The 25,253-nt window shown below is 38.6% G+C and overlaps 4 protein-coding genes across 6 annotated transcripts in view; all 4 read right to left on the reverse strand.

Moving 5' to 3' along the window:
- syt16 (synaptotagmin XVI) overlaps positions 1 to 7,732 on the reverse strand; it is a 26,806-nt gene extending 19,074 nt beyond the window's left edge. Inside the window, exon 1 of the mRNA XM_046868949.1 lies at positions 7,582 to 7,732. Within this exon, the coding sequence (XP_046724905.1) occupies positions 7,582 to 7,594 (13 nt within the window). The 5' untranslated portion in view covers positions 7,595 to 7,732. The remainder of the gene's footprint in view (positions 1 to 7,581) is intronic.
- A 1,173-nt stretch (positions 7,733 to 8,905) lies between these two features.
- snapc1b (small nuclear RNA activating complex, polypeptide 1b) lies at positions 8,906 to 14,123 on the reverse strand. The gene is made up of 10 exons (XM_046838017.1): positions 13,892 to 14,123; positions 13,443 to 13,602; positions 13,154 to 13,294; positions 12,643 to 12,753; positions 12,264 to 12,416; positions 12,124 to 12,180; positions 11,835 to 11,897; positions 10,885 to 11,020; positions 10,319 to 10,393; positions 8,906 to 10,217 (listed from the first exon to the last, which is right to left on the reverse strand). The coding sequence occupies exons 1-10, from the start codon at positions 14,041 to 14,043 to the stop codon at positions 10,165 to 10,167; spliced, it is 1,101 nt and encodes a 366-aa protein (XP_046693973.1). The 5' UTR covers positions 14,044 to 14,123; the 3' UTR covers positions 8,906 to 10,164.
- A 1,571-nt stretch (positions 14,124 to 15,694) lies between these two features.
- On the reverse strand, positions 15,695 to 17,531 carry LOC124377973 (interferon alpha-inducible protein 27-like protein 2A). 2 transcript variants are annotated; one of them, XM_046837405.1, is made up of 5 exons: positions 17,394 to 17,531; positions 16,908 to 16,992; positions 16,796 to 16,825; positions 16,535 to 16,696; positions 15,695 to 15,967 (listed from the first exon to the last, which is right to left on the reverse strand). In XM_046837405.1, exons 1-5 carry the CDS (start codon positions 17,406 to 17,408, stop codon positions 15,867 to 15,869), a joined length of 393 nt encoding a protein of 130 aa, XP_046693361.1. In that variant the 5' UTR covers positions 17,409 to 17,531; the 3' UTR covers positions 15,695 to 15,866. The 2 variants fall into 2 exon arrangements, with proteins under 2 accessions (XP_046693361.1, XP_046693369.1); XM_046837413.1 differs by lacking the exon at positions 17,394 to 17,531 and having other exon boundaries at positions 16,908 to 17,332.
- Positions 17,532 to 20,999: 3,468 nt separating this feature from the next.
- Positions 21,000 to 22,766, reverse strand: LOC124377986 (interferon alpha-inducible protein 27-like protein 2A). Of its 2 annotated transcripts, XR_006924137.1 has the most exons (5): positions 22,752 to 22,766; positions 22,255 to 22,439; positions 22,143 to 22,172; positions 21,882 to 22,043; positions 21,000 to 21,360 (listed from the first exon to the last, which is right to left on the reverse strand). XR_006924137.1 is itself a non-coding variant. In XM_046837425.1 (4 exons), exons 1-4 carry the CDS (start codon positions 22,262 to 22,264, stop codon positions 21,254 to 21,256), a joined length of 309 nt encoding a protein of 102 aa, XP_046693381.1. In that variant the 5' UTR covers positions 22,265 to 22,409; the 3' UTR covers positions 21,000 to 21,253. The 2 variants fall into 2 exon arrangements, 1 of the variants encoding a protein (XP_046693381.1); XM_046837425.1 differs by lacking the exon at positions 22,752 to 22,766 and having other exon boundaries at positions 22,255 to 22,409.
- Between the last annotated feature and the right edge of the window lie 2,487 nt (positions 22,767 to 25,253).

Here is a 25,253-nt window from a genome sequence, read left to right on the forward strand (position 1 = left end):
TCTTTCTACAGTCTTATACAGTCTTTATGGTTATAAAACTAGGAGCTACTGAGCTCAACATTTATGATCATCACAGATCCAACATCAGCTTCTCCATACCAGAGCCTTTAAACACTCCAGGAGGGCCAATGTCAAACTCCACACATGTAGTGGGATCCAATTGGCACTGGTACGTCTCTAGATGGTTCAGGATGTTTGCGAGTTCGGCATCTAATTGTATAGACAGTATATACAGTATTCCCCTGCTTTACCGTGATTCGAATCTTGCGCACTCGGTTTATCGCGAATATAATTATAAAAATAAAGTAAAGTCTTAATACAGTACAGTACTGTATACATCAAATAGCATTTTTGGGGTGGCGTCTGTTTATCGTGGTATTTGTTTATCACGCGTGGTTTTGGAATTTGCATGTGTGTGTGTGTGTGTATATGTATATATATATATATATATATATATATATATATATATATATATATATATATATATATATAGTTCTCCCATTTAGAAATCATGGAGGGGTCTGAAATTGTCATCGTAGGTGCATGTCCACTGTGAGAGTAATCTAAAAAAAAATATCCAGAAATCACAATATATGATTTTTAAACTATTTATTTGTATGATACAGCTGCAAATAAGTATTTGAACACCTGTCTATCAGCTAGAATTCTGACCCTCAAAGACCTGTTAGTCTGCCTTTAAAATGTCCACCTCCACTACATTTATTATCCTAAATTAGATGCACCTGTTTGAGGTCGTTAGCTGCATAAAGACACCTGTCCACCCCATACAATCAGTAAGAATCCAACTACTAACATGGCCAAGACCAAAGAGCTGTCCAAAGACACTAGAGACAAAATTGTACACCTCCACTAGGCTGGAAAGGGCTACGGGAAAATTGCCAAGCAGCTTGGTGACAAAAGGTCCACTGTTGGAGCAATCATTAGAAAATGGAAGAAGCTAAACATGACTGTCAATCTCCCTCGGACTGGGGCTGCATGCAAGATCTCACCTCGTGGGGTCTAAATGATCCGAAGAAATTCGAAGAAATCAGCCCAGAACTACACGGGAGGAGCTGGTCAATGACCTGAAAAGAGCTGGGACCACCGTTTACAAGGTTACTGTTGGTAATACACTAAGACGTCATGGTTTGAAATCATGCATGGCACGGAAGGTTCCCCTGCTTAAACCAGGACATGTCCAGGCACGTCTTAAGTTTGCCAATGACCATTTTTATGATCCAGAGGAGTCATGGGAGAAAGTCATGTGGTCAGATGAGACCAAAATAGAACTTTTGGGTCATAATTCCACTAAACGTGTTTGGAGGAAGAAGAATGATGAGTACCATCCCAAGAACACCATCCCTACTGTGAAGCATGGGGGTGGTAGCATCATGCTTTGGGGGTGTTTTTCTGCACATGGGACAGGGCGACTGCACTGTATTAAGGAGAGGATGACCGGAGCCATGTATTGTGAGATTTTGGGGAACAACCTCCTTCCCTCAGTTAAAGCATTAAAAATGGGTCGAGGCTGGGTCTTCCAACATGACAATGACCCTAAGCACACAGCCAGGATAACCAAGGAATGGCTCTGTAAGAAGCATATCAAGGTTCTGGCATGGCCTAGCCAGTCTCCAGACCTAAACCCAATAGAGAATCTTTGGAGGGAGCTCAAACTCCGTGTTTCTCAGCAACAGGCCAGAAACCTGAGTAAACTAGAGAAGATCTGTGTGGAGGAGTGGGCCAAAATCCCTCCTGCATTGTGTGCAAACCTGGTGAAAAACTACAGGAAACGTTTTACCTCTGTAATTGCAAACAAAGGCTACTGTACCAAATATTAACATTGACTTTCTCAGTTGTTCAAATACTTATTTGCAGCTGTATCATACAAATAAATAGTTAAAAAATCATATATTGTGATTTCTGTATTTTTTTTTTTAGATTATGTCTCTCACAGAGGACATGCACCTATGATGACAATTTCAGACCCCTCCATGATTTCTAAGTGGGAGAACTTGCAAAATAGCAGGGTGTTCAAATATTTATTTTCCTCACTGTATATACAGTCATGGCCAAAATATCAGCACCCTTGCAATTCTGTCAGAAAATGCAACCCTTCTCTCAGTTTGCAGTTGCAAATGATTTATTTACATGTTACATGTATATTTTTTTCTTTGCACTTGAACAACACAAAAAACAGAGCAGAAAAGTCAAATCTGATACAATTCCACACAAAACCCAAAAAAATGCACTTAATATTTAGTAGCACCCCCTTTGGAAAAATAACTGAAATCAATCGTTTCCCGTAACCATGAATGAGTTTCTTACACCTCTCTACTGGAATTTTTGACCACTCTTCTTTTGCAACTTGCTCCAGGTCATTCAGATTTGAAGGCTGATTTTCAATGCTTTGTTTGTAACCATTTCAGAGTGCTTTCTGAAGTGTTTTTCGGGTCATTGTGCTGCTGGAAGACCCATGATCTCTAGTGGAGACGCAGCTTTCTAACACTGGCCACTACGTCGCACCCTGAAATTCTTTGGTATTCAACAGATTTCATGATACCGTTCACACAGTCAAGGCATCCAGTGCCAGAAGCAGCAAAGCAACCACAAAATATCTTTGAACCACCCACATGTTTGACATCTTTCTTTGAAGGCTTCATTTTTTCTTCTGTAAACTCTGCCATGATGTCCTTTAACAAAAAGCTCTACTGTCCACTCCCAGAAGGATTGTGTTTTTGGCAATCCCCAGTCTTTGTGTCAGCAGTTTTGTCACTCCTACCATAGCGTCCCATTTCATTAAGATGGCGACGTATAGTGCGAGCTGACACTGTTGTACCCTGTGTCTGCAGATCAGCTTGAATTTGTTTGAAAGTTAATCGGGGTTCATTATCCACCTTTTCTCCATGTAAACCACAACACAAAGGTTGGGTCAACTTTTCTCCATTTTAACTGGTTGTAAGTGTGATTACTATATTTACATATTTATATTTTTGTGTTGTAGCAGTGCAGATGATAAGCATGTGAATACCAAAACATTTGCAATTGGAACAATTTTCTGAGAGAAAGCTCATTCATGCAAAACTCCTCTGCGAAATAAGAAGCAGTTTAAAACATGCAAATTCACACATTCAGACAAACAACAGTGAAACTCTGTGGCAGTAACTTGGTAACTTGTATGTTTGGGTAAATAAAGAATCGCATGTATATCTTGCATATGAACACCATGCCCACATTTAAGCATTTAAGCATTATGCATTAGAAAATGTCAGCATGAATGAAGCGATGTACAAGGATATACTGCTATTTGTATCAATTTCAGTGTTTGTGATTTAGGTTCAAGGTAAATAGCCTGCTGTTATGAATGATAATCACAGCCTAGGATACAAGGATACTGAGACCTCATTGTGATAAAGTATCAAATTGCACAGGACAAAGATCTATTTTTGGATTGCAAATGTCTCGCAGCGAAAGTATGTTGCAGCCCAATTTAACACCTGGTCATGCTTTTTTCTTCATTTAAATTGATCCATTAATCTATTAAGCCTTGTAAAGGCTCCATCATCCTGAAGCCATCATCACAATCACTCCCATCTGGGCTTGATATTTTCATTTCCTGTCAGCCGTATTGTTTCCTCCAAAGAGACTGGATAGAAATCTGCCCCGTGTTTGTATACTGATTCCAAGTGCCATTAAAACTCTCAATCAAAGAGAAACTTTCATTTATATTTTCTTATCAAAGCAAAACACTTCTCTGAAAAGGAATTAATTATTTCACATCTAAAGAACAGCCCTTAGTTTCAATGTTTCAGAAATCAGGACTGTGCATAAAACATTAAGTAGGCATGCTGGCCACTGTAAACAAAAGAGACTAGAGGACTTGCTTTAGTCTGTGTAAGCCATAATGGCTCTGCGTTTCCTTTGCCTGAGAGTCTCAGTCAACACATGCATGGGCTTTTTCTATTAAACAGTAATAATCCGGGGCTCTTATTGTTCTAATCAAGACACTTCCTGAAAACAGAGCAAAAACAGTGGCAATGTGTTTAAAATGATATTCACTGCGTCTGACTACAGTGCAAAGTGTGCAGAGCTGTAGCAAAGCTGGCCATTTAAAAGAAAATCTTTTTAACAGTTAAACATTTTAATATGTGGCTTGTCATCAGAACTGCACAATGACATCAGGGTTTCACTGAAATTCAACAGTAAAGCACAGACAGCTTCATCCTCACAAACTGAATAGTTTTTCAATACTGTTGAATCTTTTTATTAAAGGTCAACTGTAATAATAATGTAATAATTAACTGATAGTTTTTACATAACACTCCATTTAAAATAGTGCTTAAATCTATTACAAAAAAATATAAATCATGAAAATGTGCTAAGTGAAATGAATATAAATATATTAATTGTATCAATAAATATTGAGGAAAATTAAAGACATGTATTCAAACTGAAACAAAAAGTGAAAACCTAAATAAATAAAAAACAGTTACATCCAAAACTAATAAAAAACACGTCAAATACACAGCATGTGGAGTCAGTAATTCACCACTAGAGGCCTCTCTCGTACTGTATAATGTAACCAGGAAAAACTATCATTATGGATTTTTGCAGATAACTGATTAAGTATTTAATTAGTTCAGTATTTTTTTGGTAAATTACTTATTCTTATAGGTTTGCCCAAATGTGCAGATGCAAACAATATAAATAGAATATATCCAGTCTGATGAATTGGCTTTTACACTAATGAGAGAGAAGTCAATCATGGCTGCAGATTGTTCATCTAAATCATGGATTTAATTGGAATGACTCCCCGCCTCATTGAATGCCTATAAAACAAGGTTTGAGTGTTTACGTATATAAAAGATAAGCTGGGTGAAAATACATATGGATATATTTAATGCTTTGGTTTCCTCGTTGTTTTCATAATTTTATGTCTTACAATCGTTTTTTTTTTTTTTTTGACAATAATTTATGAATCAATAATTTACTGCCACAGCTGTTACTTTAAGTGATTTTATTCTTTTTAATTAATAATCAAGTATTTTTCCACATTTCTGGTAAGTAATACTTCATTCAGTCAGATCTGGACACACAATTAAACATTTATACCGCTTTTATCTGCAAGAGAAACTTAATACAGAGGATAGGAAACATGCTGAAGTAAGTTTTACATTGTAACAGAAACTATTATAACTCCATTAGACCTTAGATCACATTGCAACGCAGCTAATAAGTGTTTATGGGTCTTCATGCGTCCATCTTATTCACAGTGGGAATTGATGAAAGATCTACGGTAATGGAGATATATCCACTGAACGAACACACTCGCTCTCTATGTCTGTTGCACACAGGATACATGGTTTATACTGTGAGAAATTTTGAAATAAATGCAACAGCAACTTGCACAATGTCATGTGTTGATTGTTGCATTGGTTCCTGATCGACCAATTCGAAAACAGATCCTAATTATATGATGTTTACTCAACTACTGACAATGATTTCCTTAATGTAGGGTTCCAACATTTTCAGAATTATTTAGGGCCAGAAATCTTCATCTAAGCAGCGCAATAAGTAGAGTTAGTTTGAACAAAGGGGGTAAAAATAAATACAGCAAGGGAGCAGGTATCATCACAAACTGCTTCTTTAAATTATATTTGACCAAATATCATATCACAACTACCAGATTTTGACTATAATTTGTGATTATACAGTAATTGTGTGTGTGTGTGTGTGTGTGTGTGTGTGTGTGTGTGTGTGTGTGTGTGTGTGTGTAATATTATGCCATTATGACTAGTTACCAGTACACACCCATCCACAGACACAATACAATACAATCTGATGTAGCAGATCCGCTTAAACTACATTAAATGGCAACGAGCTGCAGAGGAAATGTAGATCGAATCAGAAGAAATACGGGGCAATCAAAAGTAAACTAGAAGAACTGCAGAGATAAGAGCAAACAGTCTGACAGGTGGTGTACATAAAAAAGAAGAATGGCTCCACACTCCACTCCAATGACTTGTTAATTAGGTGCTCACACCGTATGGGTCGGTTCATAAGACACAGTTACAACAAAACACTGACTGTTTTCTCGTACGGCACTGTCGAAAAAAAGAAATTTTTAAATTAATAGTAGTAGATATACACTAATGTGTGTATGATCGAGTAATGTTTTCCCATTTCCACATATAAACTATTAAACAACTTTCAAGCTCCATACAGCCATGTTTTAACAAATAGTTTTGTAATATGTGCACAGAAGCAACATTACTTGACAGAAGAAGAAAACGGTAAGCTACAAATGAGTAATAATGTCCAGAAATGGCTTTCATGGTTTTATATTTGGTTTACTGCATAAACCTATGCTACATTCAATATAATATTCTTTGCTATTGTTGAGGAATACTGCACACTGTCATAATAGCCACTGTCATGGCTCAGTTAATATACTGTTTTTTTTACAACAGTACAACAACAACATGATAAAAACTAACAATGTAAGAGATTTAACTGAAAAGCCATTCTCACAAATAAAAGCAAAACAAAAGCAAAACAAACAAAAACGGTAGGAACGTATGATCTTTCTGTTCTTTCTGGTTGTGTTATTTGAAAGGAGACTTTCATTTTCACCAGCAGGAAAGTATTTTAGTACACAACCACAAAACAGAAAAAAATAAAATAGACCATCATTTGTTTTTCAACAGGGCAATGACCCCAAACGGGCCTCTGGGAGAAGAGAAAAAGAGTTTAAGAAAAAGAGTGATGGAGTGCTGCATCAAATGTTCTAGCCTCAACAACCACCCAATCTAAATCTAGCTGAGATGGTTTGGGATTTGTTGGACCAGAGAGTGAAGGAAAGGCAGCCAACAAGCACTCAACATCTTTGGGAACTCCTTAAGATCGTTGGAAAACCATTCACAGTGACTACCTCATGAGGCTGACCAAGAGAATGCCAAGAGTGTGCAAAGCAAAAGGCAGCTACTTTAAAGAATAGAAAATACAACAAATATATATATATATATATATATATATATATATATATATATATATATATATATATATATATATATACACACACACACACACACACACACACACACACACACACACACACAGGAATTTTAGGATCACGTGGGAGTTTGATGACAATGTAACAGTTTCATTACAGCATACTTACATATTTGGACAAAGCACTAATACATACCTGTCATTAAGATTAAAGATTGTGACGTAAGAAAACGTCAAGGGGAAAGAATGCAAAACTCTCAGCCAATCAGAAACGATTATAAGCTATATATATTGTACTGAAACATGAAAAGAATTTAATTATCGACTTTAATAATTTCGAGGAAAGAGAGAAGAGAGAGGGATAGAAACACGCACACGTGAACGCGGGATGCCAGCACGTGCACGCGCACGCCCATGTACCTTTACAGTACTAATGCATATGCAGTGTGTATAATAATAATATATAATGATGTGCACCAGGAAATGCAGGAAATCCAAACACATCATGAGGCAGATTTATAATCCATCATGCAGCTTTATAATAGACATATCAGAACATGTCAAATCACTTACTGTCTGCTGACATTGTAGAAACAAATCTAGGAGGGCCAATAATTATTCACTCAGCTCTTCTTAGCAGGTTCATACGCCCGCGTGTGTGTGTGTGTTTTAATACAGCTAAAGATGAGGCATAGATCTCGCATCAGCTCATCTCCTGCACTCCGGCTTCATCATTAGAGCAGATGCGGTGAGACCCCCCTCCCTTCCCTTTCTGCGCATTCTGCGCTCTTTCACTGCGCATGCGCAAGAGAAAAATCATTGCCCACCCGTGGAGGTCCATGTGCTTGGGTTTACTTCGGCATCGTTTTGGCAGTCGAGTTGGGTTCATGTCACAGGATATATTTTATAGACTTGGGGTCTTATTTATTTATTTGTTTTGATTTAAAGGTTTCTTCTTTTTTATGTCAATCACAGCACAACATTAATAGCTATAAAGACTGTATTTTGTATTTATATTAAAAGGTCGCATTAGTAATAGGCAGACTGTTTCTCTTTTTTTTTTTGACTACCCACATATTAATTGGATTGTCATCCAATATGAGTGAAATAAAAATCCTGTCCTGGTTTGGTACTGGACCTAATATAAAATATATAAATACATATTTCCCCATAATGCTTACTTGTACAAATAATCTGGAACATACATATGCAAAAGTGTACTAAATACCAAGTACTCAGTGGTTCAATAGTGTTTGGAAAACACACTTCCAGATCTGGTATGGTGGCGTGTGAGAATGTGACACCTGTCACTCAGTTTATTGATACTCTATTGGGCCTTCGGAGTACATTAGTGACCATGAGAATGGAGGAATCGGGACTGAGGGAGAAGTTTGAAGAAAAAACCCAATCAAATGTCACACTCATGAATATGGTCATCTGACCAAATGCACCTCATTTAATGTTTTAATATCATGCAATCACGTAAAATCTTAATATTTTGATACAAGCTGTTTCTGTTTGGACAAATGTCAACAATTCCATCAGTCATCATAAGAATATAATTCAATTTTTATCTACTGAATTTTTTTTTTACGTTTGAACATTTCACAAACAAAAAAATCCAAATATCATACATTCAGGGAGTGAAATTTCACATGAAGATGTGTGTATAAATGTGTCTCTCCACATTATCATCTGCTTCCTCTTCTTTCCCATGAGATTACATCATGTCCAAGAAATAGACAAGGCTGTAACATCTAATCAGCATCATCTGCAATTACCAACCTGAACATCGGGTCTGTTCAGTGACGCATCAGCGCCTGAACTCACGAGCAAGAATCAAATATCAGACCATAAACATAATGAAGTGCAAAAAAACAAACCAAGAAAGAAAATGGCCAGTAATAACAACAAAGACTTTTATTACAGAAACATTCTGTAATAAACATTAGTCTATATGTCAGCATATACACAGGACTAAAATGATTAAACAGTGTAAAAATTATGGGGTAAATAATTGAAATAAAAGCCTTTTTTGAAATACAAATATAAAAATTAAAGTGAAATACATATAAAAAGAGCACCTGAAGCATCAGTGCCTGCACTCACAAGCAGGGGTCAAACATCAAACAATATATATACTTTTTTCCCCCCTAGAAATCCCATGTTTTTATAGTTTTATATGGTTTCATTTCTCAACACTTTACTGATGTGAACACGGTTTAAAAAATATATATATATTTATGTTTTGATGTTTCATCCACATTGTGTTTGTGCATTAAAATAAGAAGAATGAAAAATAAAATCAGCCCCTATTAAAATATCTGTACAGAATTTTCAATACATTTTAAAATGACATCCACTCAGATCAGACCTGGCACAAGGCCGTCCAATCGGGTTTATCCTGGAACTGACACGTCCAAACCAACACAGACGGGCCAAACGGAGAAAACCCATTGAATCTGTCACAAGTCCGTCCAATCAGCCACAACCAAATACAAGCTGATCCAATCAAACTGCATCTGTTTACAAGACAGTCCAATAAAAATTGCCCTGCTACAAGACTTTTTAACCAAACTTGACCTGTCAAGTTTACTCTGTCCAATCAGACACAATCAGTTAAAAGCCTGTCCAATCAGACGTGACTTGCTGCAAGAAAGGCTAATCAGTAGCAATCGGTCACAAGCACATCTGATCAGACATGCCGATCCACTCAGATGTTAGATTTAATAAACTGGTTCTATCAGACACTCCCAGTTACAAGCCAGTTCAATCAGACACACTTTGTCACAAACCCATCAAATTAGATATGGGCTGTTACAATCCCATCCAATCATACTTTAGCTGTTACATTTTTATCCCAACAATCTGATGCAATCTCATGTTTGACCAGTTTCAAGCTCGTCCAAACAAATACAACTTGTAACAAGCTATTCCAATCAAACACAAATTATAACCAGCTTTTCTAACGAAACAAGGTTTGTAACAAGCTTGTCCAATCAAATCCGACTTGTAACAAGCTCTTCCAATGAAATATGACTGGCAACAGGGGCTTCCAATCACATACGACTCGGAACAAGCTTGTCCAATCAGATACGACACACTAGGAGTCTGGTTAGACACGACCCATGATCCTGTCCAATCAGGTTTTGTCATTTAGTGTTTACTACGCATGCGCTCTTTCCAGTTGAATCTTCTCCTATTGTTTCCTGATGACCAATGAAGAGGAAAAAAAAACAGACCAAGTCAGTGATCACAAAGAAACAATAAAACTTTGTATTACCAATGAATATATAATGATTTGATTCACCTTCAGTCTTTTCTCCCTCCATTCCAGTGAGACGCCATAAGTGGGTTGTGTTCTGCAGCTCCGCGCTCTGGCTTCCTATTGGACGAAAAACCTGCCAATCAGCACCTTATAGTCACGTTAGATATAAAATGACTAACATTAGGATTGATAGATATTCTAGTGCTCTGCTTTTGTTCTTTGGGGTTCCGTCTTTTTGTGTAACACCACAAAATGGCATTTACAGACAACTTCATAATTATTGGCACCCTATGTGAAAATGAAGTTCAAATGATCAATAAAAGCACACGCACACACACACTCATCAAATATTTTATTATTGTTATTAAGTCATATTTAGTCAGATAGAGCTTAAATTTTCATGAAAATAAATTAATCTGTCAGTGGTGTTTATTTTCTGGCATTTACTGTAAAAAAATATTATTTATATAAAAATAAATCATTTATAAATTGTATTTTATACTGAAATGTTTTTAGGAACTGTCGTGTTTTTTTATTATTATTCGTAATTAAAAAAAAAATGTTTATTTAAAGAATTGTGTATATTGTCATTTGTTCCTCTTACTCACCCTGAGCCATGAAACGCGAGTTGGTGCGCGCTTTAAGAGACGGGGGTCTCCTGAATCTCGAGACTCGCTGCGTGGACTCAGTGTCCAAAGCTGCTGATATCACCTCGATTTGCCTGTGACGCCGAGACTTCGAAGCCTGCCGCATAAACACGATACACACGATGCTGTTTCCTTTCAAACACTTTTAATTAAGCAGCAAAGCGAGAAACTGTCATTAATTATTCTAATAGATTTTATTCGGATTTTATGTTTAAAAAAAATCAGTACATTTGGGCTTAGAAATGAATCAAAAATGAAAAGTCAGACGTCGACTCATTCATTTCTCCATTTCCCTCATGCACTACATGTCTGTTTGCTATTACCTGATCATTACGGTTAAATAATTTTGACAATTAATTTAAAAGTTATAGACACAAAGAGTAATAAAAACAGTTAGACCTACACACAATATGGAATAAAAAGTATTGGGACTCCTGGAAATGTGGTTCTTCCCCAAACAGTTACCTCAAAGCAGAAGATAAACAATTCTATAGAATGTCTTGGGATGCAGTAGCATAAAATATTCCCTTCACTTGAACTGGGAGACCCAAACCTGTTCCAGCATGATAATGCCCCGTTCATAAAGCCAGCTCCATGAAGATATGCTTCACATGGGTTTGGAGTGGAAGATCTCCCTATTGAATTAGATGAATGTGACTGCTGACTACAATCTCCACAAAATGACTATGGATCATCTACAAGAAGAGTGAAACTTATTCCAAGTCAAAAAAAGATGGTCAAAAAGAAGCACATACCAAACTTATGGTCAGGTGTCCACAAACTTTTAGACACCAAACTGTACTGAGATAATGGGTTATTTTGCCTTTGAATGCATGGACTTTGTTTGTGAATGGTTGCATGATAGCGAGTAATGATCATGATATCAAAAATATGATCTACATAACACAAACCTCCACTGCCTGAGCGTAAGACCTGGATTTGATGGAAGCGAGGCGCTGAGCTCGACGAGAACTCTGCCAGAGAGAGAGAGAGAGAGAGAGAGAGAGAGAGAGAGAGAGAGATTCATTTAAAGTTTGGAAGAAAAACACAAACATGATTACCTCATCATTACCAACTCAGTTTTCTTTCCCCACACTCAGGAGCATGAGCAAGATATGAATTCCTTTTTTTTTTTTCTTTCACAAAATGATGCCCTCTGTGTAATGCTTATTATATTCATTTAGGGTCCCCCCCCCCCACCTCATCCTGACTTGATGTTCCTTCTCCTGCGTCATGGTCACTCCGACTTTCAAACTCCTACAGAGAAAGAAAGATCGTGGTCATGGTCTTAAGCCGAACCAAGAACAACAAGAGTCAGCACACACTCGATGCACACTCACAGCCTGGTTCCGCTGCCAGCCGTAGAATGTGAGGACAGTGCTGTGCAGTTTGGGCACCAGGTTGTGGTTGATGAGGCTGAGGTCGGATTGAGGCGGCTGCGGTAGGATCGCCTTCTTTAGCCCTTCGTAGTGCTCATGGATGTTCGCCAGCTCCTGGAACCCGCACCAGAGATACCAGCAAGCGTCATTAATACAGCACGTATTTATATCGCTACGTGAACATACAATAAACTGTTCTTTATAACCAATTATATTATATTGTATTAATTTACACACATTTGCTTGTGGATTATTCTGGATAAATCTCAAAACCGTTGCTGCTTAGATTTAGAGAAAATCCAGTAGGGCACAAAAAAAAGAGTCTGCTCAGGCATCTTACCTCGAGCACATCTGTACTGATGACCTCCTGAGGTCGGGAGGACCGGTCCATGAACGACTCGCACAGCCGCTGCCTCCTGTCCGCCTTCTTCTTCTTCACCTGGAAGGACAGCTGTGTCGAAAAAACACAGTAATAATTACGTTAAGGTTAAACGGCAGCTCAAATGCCCCCCACAATAAAGAACATTCAAACAACAATCAAACATTCATACAGACGTGGATATTTTTCCATAGACCGCAAGAAAAGCCAACGCATGCAACGGGTTCACACTTAACACCATACACAGATCAGGCATAACATTATGACATTATGAAAGGTGAAGTGAATAACACTGATTATCTCTTCATCATAGCACCTGGGGCCAATTTGTGACAGCCAGACGACTGAGTCAGAGCATCTCCGGCTGCAGCTCTTGTGGGGTGTCCATGGTGCAGTGGTCAGTATCTATCAAAAAATGGTCCAAGGAAGAAATAATCCACATTCCATTTTGATGTAAAAGGATAACACCCACCGTGTCTGGCATGGCGGTGAAGCAGACGGCTTTTTCGATCAGCAGTTTCCTGAAGACGTAGGCCACGTCGTAGTGCTGTGCGTTCACCGCGTCCTGCTGGAAACGCATCAGGTCATCCCAGTCCTTCAGCGCGATCCGGATCTGCATCATCAGATCGCATCACTTAATCACATCATATGTTATGATCCCTTTCTCTGGCAAGGACTGCGTGTATGAACCTCGAGTAAATCTCCGTAGGTCTTCTACGAGAAGCGAGCAGTGAGTGCGGTGTGAATGTAAGAAGCTTTACCCGCTCTTTCGGAGTGTTGAGCTGAGTGTTGTAGAGGCTGTAGAGCAGGTAAAGACCTCCAACACGGATCTGGAAGGAATGCGGTGGGAACAGGTAGGGGGCTGCGACAGACAGAGCCAACCGTGTGAAAACCTTCTTCTCACTCGGCTCCAGGATACCACTGAGGGAAAGAGATTCATGAGGATTTGATCTGGTAATACAATGATGAGAGTCTGGATGTTCTACAGGTGCACACATGACTATTTTAAAATTTTCACGCAAAAGTCGCTTATGGCTGCTTTAATTTTTTTTTGGGCTGCTTTAATTTTTAATACATGCAATGGTGTATATAAAACCGACAGCTGGAGAAGAGCTGGGAATGAAAAGCTGGTTATCTGTGCACAATGGTCATTTTGAGTTTTTTGTTTCAAGGAAATCAGAATTACAGTTTAATACATTTATTTACTTACTAAAAAATATTCGAGAATTTTTTTTCTCTCCAGATGGCCGAAAACTCTTCGAAGCGCACAGACGCCGTGGCCTGAAACCGCCCGAGTAAATCCTCACAATCTGTCTTCAGGGTCTGTCTAAAATAATCCATTTTTTGTGTTTTCAGCCACATCAAAAAACATTACAGTAAAACATACAGTAAACCCGGAAGTTTGTATGAGGCACGTGTTTTTTCTTCTATTGTTTCAGAGGATGTAGGATAGCTCCTGACTCGAGTTTTGCAGCGCCATCTGGTGGCCTGAATAGAAAACACACAATGTGTTTTCTATTCAATCTACCGGCTGAGCACAGAGCTGGCAAAAGTACACACATCCTCCACTCAAGTAGACGTACAGATTCTCATGTTTGAAAAGTCTGTGGTAAAAGTTGAAGTACTGACTATACTTTTTCACTTCAGTAGAAGCAAAGAAATAAGAGCTCTGACATTTATTTAAATAATAACTGGTACCTCACATGTACCTCTATAGTAAATTGACCACACATCATATTAATATATTAATACAAAACAAATTTTCTCAGTCATGTTTACATCGCGGACTCCATCTGTCTCATCCATGTTACCTTCATACTTCTTGTTGCTTTCTGCCGTGCTTGTTGTTAGCTTCGTAAACTAGTTCACGTCTGTGGTGTGTGAGAGCAAAGAAATGATACATTAGTGTTAGATTGAAAAAGCTGCGCAATGACAAGAAATAGTTTGATGTTTTTTTAAATAGATTAAAACTAAAACTAGATTAAAGTAACAAGCCTGGTTTAATAATATAGAAAGTAGACAGTACAGATATTTGTATTAAAAATGTAATGAGTGAAAGCAAAGTAATGATACCCGAAAAAGTTACTTAAGTACAGTAACAAAGTATTTGTACTTTGTTACGTCCCACCTCTGCCTGAGCAGAACCACATCACAGCAGCCGAAATCTGTGTTAATCCGTGCCCGTATTTGGTTTAAAGCAGAGATGCTCAAACTAGGCACAGACTTGGCCCCAAACTAGACCCAACTAAGCCCCAGACTTGGCCCCCAAACTAGGCCCAGACTTGGAAATTGTCTGCTGATTTGAATGAATTCTCTTCCCTGTCATTATGCAGAACAACATTCCTCAGCTTTCTCAAAGTGTGCTAGCAAGAACATTTATGTTCGGCCCACTGCCCTTAATCAACTATGAATTTTGGCTCATCGGAGAAAAAAGTTTTTGCATTTCTGGTTTTATGAGTCTCAGTAATATGCAAAGAATGATTTTTGCCAAACAATGCTTTCTCTTTACTTGCTTGACAAAGAATATTACATTTTAAAGGGTGTTTGTAATAAATCTCAAAATGAAGGACCTATCTTTAGAATTTTATATTTTCTTATCCTATCATGGATTGCATTTATAAACCTCAGGTGTATCTCCATGGCTCAAGAAGAATCGAAAAACAAGTACTGTGAGAAACCAGGAGGCTTGACCCAATCTACTCAGTTTATTGACCCAGTTTACAGGCTGTAAAACAGGTAAAGACCTCCAACATGGATTTGAAAGTAATACAGTGAGAGCAGGCAGGGAGTGAAACAACTTAACTAATCATCCAACACTCTTAGCTAGCTAATGTCTGTATACTATATTGTATATTAGCCCTGCCTCTCACCTGACTTCTTTAAATACACTCAACTGAATCATGATTTTCCTTTTTCCCTGTCTAGAATCGAAACCGAGAGTCCCTCAACCGGTTTAAATACTTTTAACCAAACAAAAGCTCTGACAATGGGAAATACGACACACACCACAAAATAGAGTTCCATTGTGCAGCCATTTTATTCATTTTATACATATAGTCAAATAGGAGGCGGACACAATGCGCTAACACAAATGCAGTATATATATTTTTTCCATTCATGTATGTGCAAACAAGCGTAAGGTCTTCAAGATCAGAATAAGTCGATGCACACAGACAAATTAAAAATTAGGATGTGACTGAAGAGACGAGCCACTGAGTCACTCCACTCACAGCAGCTCCCGAAGCCGCCAGGGCCGCCTGTCCTCCGACTGAAAGTCCAGCAGCACCTAAACACAAGAACGTCACCGCATTAGGTCATAAAAGCACCATGTATATTTGTATGAAAGTTCTAACAGGCCATGCATTCTATATTTTTTTCCTGTCGTTATCTAGACATAACAAAAGTAGTTTTCTTGTTATCACGACTTCATTTTGTCGTGATCGACATAACAAAAGTAGTCTACTTCGCTATCCCGACTTATTCTTCTAGTGATCTCGACATAACAAAAAGGTTGTTTTCTAGTTATAACGACTTAATTTTGTGATTTTGGCATCACAACACACGTCCTCTGCCACAAATGGTTATGGTTATTCTCATGATGTTGCGTTCATGCCTCTTGAACATGCTCTTATGCCAAATACATAGAAAAATTAAGTACTGATCATGAGAAATGTTCTAGATACAGCATCATGGATTATAAATATAAATATTTGTGGCACGTTTACACGTGGAGAATATTAAGTCGTGATCTCGAGAATACAACTTTTGTTATGCCGAGATCACGAGAAACTTAAATTACATATAATACATGGCCTCTTAGGACTTTGCCAATGAACTGTATTCCTGGAACTACCGATGGACTGCAGGACTGCAACGGCCCCTCCGGCGACTACGCCTCCACCGTTAGCAACAGCTGCTGCTGACATCATTGATGAAGCAACAGATCCTGCAGCGATCCCAGTGGCGGTGAAACCCAAAGCCGAAACCACTAAAGGAGCTGCTACCACAGTACCAACTTAAACACATGACAGTCCCAGAGAACATTCATTAACAACTCCATTCTGCACAGACAGCACTGTTACAATCATTACATCATTTGGCATAAAAAACCCACCTGCTCCGGCTCCAAGAGCTACAATTGTGCCTGAAAAACAGAAAACAAGAAATGTAGAGATACATTCATTTTAATAGCAATAGGAAGCATAAAGAGACAGTAAACTACTTACCCAAGTCCATCTTGTACACACAGAGTAGACACACACATGCAAGTCTTTTTATAGACAGAAAGGTGGAGCTTCTGCTGAAACGAAACTGATCCAGAAATGAAACTACAACAATAACAGTGACCCCTGTGGACTACAGCGTTGCAGTTTAGGGGTGTGGTTTTACTCATGATAAATACAAACACTTCCACACTATTACAATCAGAAGGGCATAATACAATATTCCTGACAGATATTGCAGTGATTGGGAAAGGGAAGAAGGATTACAAAAGCAGCATTGTTGTCTCTTTAGAAATCATGTGCACACAACCAGGTCTTAGAAAGCTTTTAATTTGGTGAACCACTAATTAACCACCACAAGACTATGATAGGGACAAAATAATAATAAAATTATGACAAATCATTGTCCTTGAAGTGAGACAGTCAATATAATTAGAGCAAGAATATCTCTAGATCAGGGGGGTATTCCAGAAAGCTTGGTTAACTTACCATTTGATAAATCATAACCTCTGGGTTGATTTACCCCAAACAGGCATACCATGAGTATGTCGGTTCCAAAACACCTGAGAAGAGTTAGTTTAATCAACCTCCAACTGGTTACCCAGAGGTAATGCGCGTGCACGGTGCATTTATAAAGACATTCTCAATGGATCGCCGATTTCACGAGTCACCATGGAAACTCAAAGCGAAAAAAAGAGAGCAGCGTATTTCAGAGGCGGAGTTGAAGGTTTTAATGCACGCTTATGAGGAGTTTAAGCCAATAATATTAAAAAGAAGCAATACAGCTGCATCAGCTAAAGCAAGAGAGTTGACTTGGCAAAAAATACCGGACAGAGTAAATGCGTGAGTGTATTAAATTACAAATTTGGTATTGGCTCCCGTTTTATTATAATGCAAAATAATGAAGTATGACTTATACATCCTTTTGAATATGTTATATCACTATGAAAGCATTTACTTTTCCTGCCATTTATTTCTTTAGTTTAAAATAATAATGTATATTTCTTATTTAATAAGGTGTAATCCTTCTGGAGCCACAAGAACTTTAAGCCAAGTCAAAATGAAACACAAAAACATTCTGCAAAAAGGTCATATTTGATTACACAATTACTGAACTATTATTATAACAGGATTTAGTATATTCATTCTGTCATGTAGCTAATAAAAAGAAGACTGAAGCCCGTCTAACTGGCGGGGGTCCACCACCACCTCCCCTCACCCCATCTGAGGAGCTGGCTCTGTCCCTTAATAAAGGGCGACCAGTGGTTGCTGGCATTCCAGGGGGCAGTTCATCACACACACCATGCACCACAAGTGATGGTGAAAAAATGGTGAAATGTAAGTTTACCTCTATGATTTGTTTTAATTTTTTGTCCTAATAAATTACTATCTCTGTCACTTAAAGGCTTTTTGAACAAGATAAATTTTATGTAGGCTTATTTTATTTAACTGCATATGATGTATAGGCTACTGTGATCTTAGTCTGACATTTTACTCTTTTCATGTATTATTTTCTTTGATAATATTGAGAATTTAATGGGTTGTGTGTTCTTATAGATACTGATGGATGTATTGTATTATTGGACCCTCCAGAAAGAACTGTCACAGTTGTAAGTGATTTGTTGTCGGGTACTTTTAGTTGCTTTTAGGGTTTTTTTTTTTGCCAGATAATGTATACTTGAATATTTCTCCTGTAGGATGAAGATGATGATGAAGAGACCACATCTGCTGTGACAGAAGTGGACAATGCTGGTAGATCCACTGAGGTATGATGCATACCATTATAATGTATGGCCCCCTTTTTTGCATTAGAGTAACAAACTGTCACTGTCCTTTCACAGTACATACCTAGGGATTTGCCCACAGATGAGGGTCCTTCAACCTCAGCACACAATCTAAGCAGGGTAATAATTTGTGTCCAGGTGTCCATATTTGAATTTTATTGTTTGACCAAACAATTTCATTCATTAGATTTTTTCCACCTTCCTAGTTGCCAGCAAAGGAGCTGTATAAGGTCCATCTTTAAAAACAAATAAGAAAAAGTGACATGGAGATGGACCTTATACCGCTTCAAATGGAAGAGAAACGACTCCTCATTAAAAAAGCAGCACTGGAAATTGAATTACTGGAGCGTCGCCTTAAGGTGAGAACTTGTCTGAATAATAATCTGTTGCATGTTAAAAGTGAGTGTGAGTGAGTGAGTGTGAGTGAGTGAAAAAAGCAATATAAAAAAACATTTTATTGAATTTTATTTTATTGTTTTTCAGGAAATAAAGAAATAAACTGCCTGGCAGACCAGTGAAAAAAATTAATAAAAGTGATTTTGACAGACCCTGTCTCTCAAAAGTCTTCTGTCTCTGTTGGCCTCTAAAATCTGTAGGTGTTCCTCTGGGCCATGTTCCTCAATACAAGGAGGGTGGCTCTCTCCTCTTATAGTGGCAATATTGTGAAGCACAACACACGCTACTATAATGTCGCATGCCCTCTCTGGACTAACCCGGAGCCCACGCAGACTCTGAAACTGAGATTTGAGGATCCCTATAGTCATCTCCACCCTGTCCCGTGTTCGGCTGTGAGGCAGGTTAAACCGTGTCTGTGGTCCAGGTTTAGGTTCAGGGTAGGGTGTCATTAAATAGGGCAGACAAGGGTATCCTCTGTCCCCCAGCAAAAACCATTGTACTGTCCTGTAATGATTGAAATGTACAACACAAATGTAGTAAAAAGGAAAAAAAAAACAATTGTATAAAGCAAAACATACCCTGCTGAAATGTCTGGTAAATTCTTGCATCATGCACAGATCCTGGCCATTTTGCCTCAACATTGGTAATGATTTGGGTTGCCTCACATATTACCTAGTTAGTGGAAAAAGTAATGACTTCAATGATTTTAAGAAGGGAAAAAATTAAGTTGTTACCTGCACATTGATGCTATGAATAGATTTCCTATTAACATTTCATTTATTGGTGGAGCTTTAATAGGAATGTGAGTGCCATCAATGCACTCAATTACATTTGGAAACCCTGAAACAGAAAGTTATGGAAGTATGAAGTGTGTGTGCGCATAATGAATACATGTATAGATATAAATAATATGACTAAATATTAAAAAAAAAAAATATATATATATATATATATGTGTGTGTGTGCCAGACATACTGTACGAACGGCTTTACACACAGTCGCCTTTCCCACTTGCTCTGAATCGCCCACACTGTACAAAAATGTACAAACCGCGGTTTTTCACATTTGCGATATGCGGTTTTAAAAGACATGTTAAATAAACTAACGAATCTTTTGAGAAACGATAACGCTCTTTCAAATATTCATTAGGGTATGCAAACATCAATACGCGGTGTTATAACCCTCTCCCGACGAAAAAAACCTCGTATAATTTGTGCTTCTCCGTCCAAAGGATCCTCATCAAAAGGGCACGCCGAAATTACACTGAAATATAACCTGCTTCCGAGCAGGTTATCTTCAGAGAGTCAGTTGCTATGGTTACATACATACCCAGAAAGTTACCTCCGTTTTTGGAACCGAAAGTTGAGGTTATCCACGAACTTACCCTTAAACATACCCAGGTATGTCACATAACCTGCTTTCTGGAATACCCCCCTGGTCACCATGTCGGTGACCCCTGATCTAGATGAATATTGTTTGTGCGCATAAGAGTGCGTTGAAGGTCTCAATAAAAATACAAGCAGATCAAAAGTTATTATTAATGGCCCGACGATATGAAAAATATTTATTTCCCATCTCCCCATCATTTATTACATTTTATTTTTTCCACATGATTCAACTTCATTAACCTTCACCCTTTACATATGGTTCTTTATGCCATTCATTGCAACACTATTTTACACATGACGTGTATTTTCATCCCAACTAATCATCCAACACTCTTAGCTAGCTAATGTCTGTATACTATATTGTATATTAGCCCTGCCTCTCACCTGACTTCTTTAAATAGACCCAACTAAATCGTGATTTTCCTCTTCCCTGTCTAGAATCGAAACCAAGAGTCCCTCAACCGGTTTAAATACTTTTAACCAAACAAAAGCTCTGACAATGGGGAAATACGACATGTACCACGAAATAGAGTTAAAAAGCATTTTATTTATTTTATACATATATTTAAAGTAGGAGGCGGACACAATGCGCTAACACAAACGCAGTGTATATTTTATTTATATTTATATATATATATATATATATATATATATATATACATACACACATACATACATATACACACACACACACACACACACACACACACACACACACACTTTCCATTCATGTATGTGCAAACAAGTCTTCAAGATCAGAATAAATCAATGCACAGACAAATTAAAAGAAGGATGAAACTGAAGAGACAACCCAACGAGTCGCTCCACCCACAGCAGCTCCTGAAGCCGCCAGGGCCGCCTGTCCTCCGACTGAAAGTCCAGCAGCACCTAAACACAAGAACGTCACCGCATTAGGTCATAAAAGCACCATGTGTATTTGTATGAAAGTTCTAACAGGCCATGCATTCCAGTTTCTTTTCCTGTCTTGTTTTCTCGTGATCGACATAAAAGTAGTCTTCCTCGCTTTCACGACTTATTTTTCTAGTAATCTCGACATAAAAAGGTTGTTTTCTAGTTATAACGACTTAATTTTGTGATTTTGGCATCACAACACACGTCCTCTGCCACAAATGGTTATGGTTATCCTCCATGATGTTGCGTTCATGCCTCTTGAACATGCTCTTATGCCAAATACATAGAAAAATTAAGTACTGATCATGAGAAATGTTCTAGATACAGCATCATGGATTATAAATATAAATATTTGTGGCACGTTTACACGTTGAGAAAATTTTAAGTCATGATCTCGAGAATACAACTTTTGTTATGTCGAGATCACGAGAAACTTAAATTACATATAATACATGGCCTCTTAGGACTTTGCCAATGAACTGTATTCCTGGAACTACCGATGGACTGCAGGACTGCAACGGCCCCTCCGGCGACGACGCCTCCACCGTTAGCAACAGCTGCTGCTGACATCATTGATGAAGCAACAGATCCTGCAGCGATCCCAGTGGCGGTGAAACCCAAAGCCGAAACCACTAAAGGAGCTGCTACCACAGTACCAACTTAAACACATGACAGTCCCAGAGAACATTCATTAACAACTCCATTCTGCACAGACAGCACTGTTACAATCATTACATCATTTGGCATAAAAAACCCACCTGCTCCGGCTCCAAGAGCTACAATTGTGCCTGAAAAACAGAAAACAAGAAATGTAGAGATACATTCATTTTAATAGCAATAGGAAGCATAAAGAGACAGTAAACTACTTACCCAAAGCCATCTTGTACACACAGAGCAAACAAACACATGCAAGTCTTTTTATAGACAGAAAGGTGGTGTCAGGGATTCTTCTTCTTCTTCTTCTTCTTCTTCATCTTCTCGTGGTGTTTGGCGGTTTGGCAGACCAACGAAAGGTGCATTACCGCCACCTACTGATCTGGAGTGTGGAGCGAACACTGAATAGGAAAAAAAAAAAAGAAAAAAAGAAAAAAACAAAAACAAAAAAAAGGGTTTACGGAAATAAACAACTACCTATATTCTGTCTATAGTCCCTGTATTCTTAAGGTACTTAAACAACAGTTTAAGAGATCTCGATTGCCCGTACTCGCATCCCAACAATACCTTCAAAGAGATATTGCCCACTCCTATTAACCCTAATTCCTGGATCAGCTGGAACCTGTCCCTTTCATATGCAGGACACTTATACAAGATGTGTCTCACTGTTTCCGGTTCCCCACACTTGTCACATTTCCCCGATTCATGCTTACCTATTCTAAAGAGATCACTGTTTAATGCAGCGTGTCCAATTCTTAGCCGTGTGACGATAACATCCTTCCTCCTATTTCCCAATCTTTTCCTCTCTTTCCCAACAGTCTCCTGGATCAGGAAAAGATGTCTTCCATTAGTCCCACTGTTCCATACTTCCTGCCATCTTTTACCCACTTCAGATGAGATCACTGCCTTGAATTCAGCTCTACTCAAAGCTACATTGATGTCTATCAGGGAATGATTCAGTGCGTTCTTCGCTAGCATGTCCACCATTTCATTACCACCCACACCAACATGAGCAGGTACCCACAGAAAATTTACCTCCACCCTCAGCTGCCTAATTCTAAACAGACTCTGTAAAATTTCTAATATTAAGTCTTGCCTAGATTCGGATTTACCACTTCTTAAACTAGTGAGGGCTGCCATCGAGTCACTGCAGATCACCGTTCTTTCCGGTTCTACCTCTTCTATCCACTGTAGGACTAGTATGCTTGCTAAAAGTTCTGTAGCAAAAACAGACACCTGATCTGAAAGTCTTTTTGCGATCTTTTTCTCAAAAGCAGGGATATATACTGCTGCTGCAGCCCTTTCAGATTCTGGGTCTTTAGAGCCGTCCGTAAATACCTGCAGTGCATCATCATATTCTCGAGTGATGTACTGCTGAACTATTAGTTCAATTGGCACCTTCTTCCCCAGATTACTCAATAACTTTGCAACTCGTAGATCTATCACAGGGATATGAAACAACCAAGGTGGAATTGCTGGTAGAGCCACAGAAGGAGCAATTTCATGGTTTTTCAGCTCCAACTTATCCACCTCCTTCCTTACTAACCAACCAAAGCTTGTAATTTCCCTGCAAAATCAGTTTAACCGGATGATTTCCCAGATGACCCTTTACACCGTACCAGTACCTCAGTCTGAGCTTGAACCTGCGCAGATCTAGGGGCAATTCTCCCATTTCCACTTGTAGTGAGGCTATCGGGGATGATCTAAATGCACCACAACAAATCCGCAAAGCCTGATTTTGTATTACCTCAATCTTTTTGAGTAATGTCCTGCTCGCAGAACCGTAAACTAGACATCCATAATCAATGTTTGATCTGATCACAGCACAATAGATTCTTTTCAGGGACTGACACGTTGCCCCCCCACCCTATTCCTGACAAGCACCTCAAAACATTCATTCCTTTCCTACATTTGTCTATCAATTTCTGAATATGCGTTCCAAAAGTTAATCTAGAATCCATCCACATTCCTAAAAATCTTACTACCTTAACTTGGTCCAACTTATGACCGTACATTTTAATATTCAGGCTTGGGATATTCCTCTTTTTTGAAAAACACACCACCTGTGTTTTTGCCACAGAAAACCGAAAACCCCACTTATTCGCCCAACTCTCCACCTCGCTTACTGCTTTTGAATCCACCTGCCACGCCCCCTTTTGTAGCTTTCATGCCTCCGCTCTCCCTGGAGCTCCAGGCTTAACCACGCACACCTGGGGCTTGTTGTCACTCATGCCTCCGCTCTCTCTCTAGCTTCAGGCTTAATCACGCACACCTGAGGCTCATCATCACTCCACCCCGCTTCTACATAAGCGCCTCACTTTCACGCCCTCCCTTGTTCGTTATTGAATGTGGGTTCTATGCAGGGGCGTAGATTACGCGGGGGACATGTCCCCACACCTTTTATAAAAAGTAAATTCGTCCCCCTCACTTTATTTAGTGGAGATTTGTGTTTGCGACATGTTAAGGTTTTAATGGAGCAATGTATATAAATGCAGAGTGATTTAAAATTCAAGAGACAAGATAGTCTATACATGACGTTCACGTATCCATGGCAATAAGTCACTCACTTTTCACGTCATCATCACGCGCCCTAGTACTGTAGCTCGAGTCGCATCCGCGGTCCCGCGCGCGATCCAACATTCAGTTGCGATGAGCTCACAGCGGCAAAAAAACGCTTCACTCCCTTTTTTTCATTAAAAAAAAAAACACAAAAACGTCAAACAGTGTAATTTGGCATGTGGTATCCGAATTGTGTTGCACACTGTTTAGTAGCTCTGCCTGTTGCTCTTGTTGAATAATTAGCAAGTTGTAAAGGATTATAAGGAAAAGTAGCTGCTTGGATAAACGTTCACTTTTTTTCCTGTGTATTTTCCTTAAACTCTTTTATAACGTCTTTTGTTTTAACAAGTGTGTTATTAAAACCCTTCAAATAAGAATAAAGATAATGTTGAAGTGAGATTTTCCAGCATGTTTAACTCTGTGTGTCACGATATGTACACGGAGAGACGATGACGATAAATAGTAACATTAAAGATGCGATTTTAATAATAAGGAGCAGATAAATCACACAAACATACAACGTAGTAAAGACGATAACCGACAATGAGTGAAGACAGTGGTGATGAGTATAAATAGAGTCCGGGTGAACAGACAGGTGAAGACGGGAAACAAACATAGTGGATGACGGAGTGCAAAGGATGATGGGTAATGTAGTC

Source organism: Silurus meridionalis, chromosome 2, assembly GCF_014805685.1.
Source record: "Silurus meridionalis isolate SWU-2019-XX chromosome 2, ASM1480568v1, whole genome shotgun sequence".
NCBI classification, from domain to species: Eukaryota; Metazoa; Chordata; class Actinopteri; order Siluriformes; family Siluridae; genus Silurus; species Silurus meridionalis.

Coding starts and splice junctions, on each gene's coding strand:
- snapc1b (XM_046838017.1), bottom strand. CDS start 14,043: ATGTGGCTGAAAACACAAAAAATGGATTATTTTAGACAGACCCTGAAG. Junction 13,603..13,891: donor AAATTCTCGAATATTTTTTA/GTAAGTAAATAA, acceptor TCTTTCCCTCAG/TGGTATCCTGGAGCCGAGTG. Junction 11,898..12,123: donor GAACATCAAGTCAGGATGAG/GTGGGGGGGGGG, acceptor TCTCTCTGGCAG/AGTTCTCGTCGAGCTCAGCG.
- LOC124377973 (XM_046837405.1), bottom strand. Junction 16,826..16,907: donor TGTGTACAAGATGGACTTGG/GTAAGTAGTTTA, acceptor TCTGTTTTTCAG/GCACAATTGTAGCTCTTGGA. Junction 16,697..16,795: donor AGCTCTTGGAGCCGGAGCAG/GTGGGTTTTTTA, acceptor CATGTGTTTAAG/TTGGTACTGTGGTAGCAGCT.
- LOC124377986 (XM_046837425.1), bottom strand. Junction 22,044..22,142: donor AGCTCTTGGAGCCGGAGCAG/GTGGGTTTTTTA, acceptor CATGTGTTTAAG/TTGGTACTGTGGTAGCAGCT. Junction 21,361..21,881: donor TGCAGTCCTGCAGTCCATCG/GTAGTTCCAGGA, acceptor TCTTGTGTTTAG/GTGCTGCTGGACTTTCAGTC.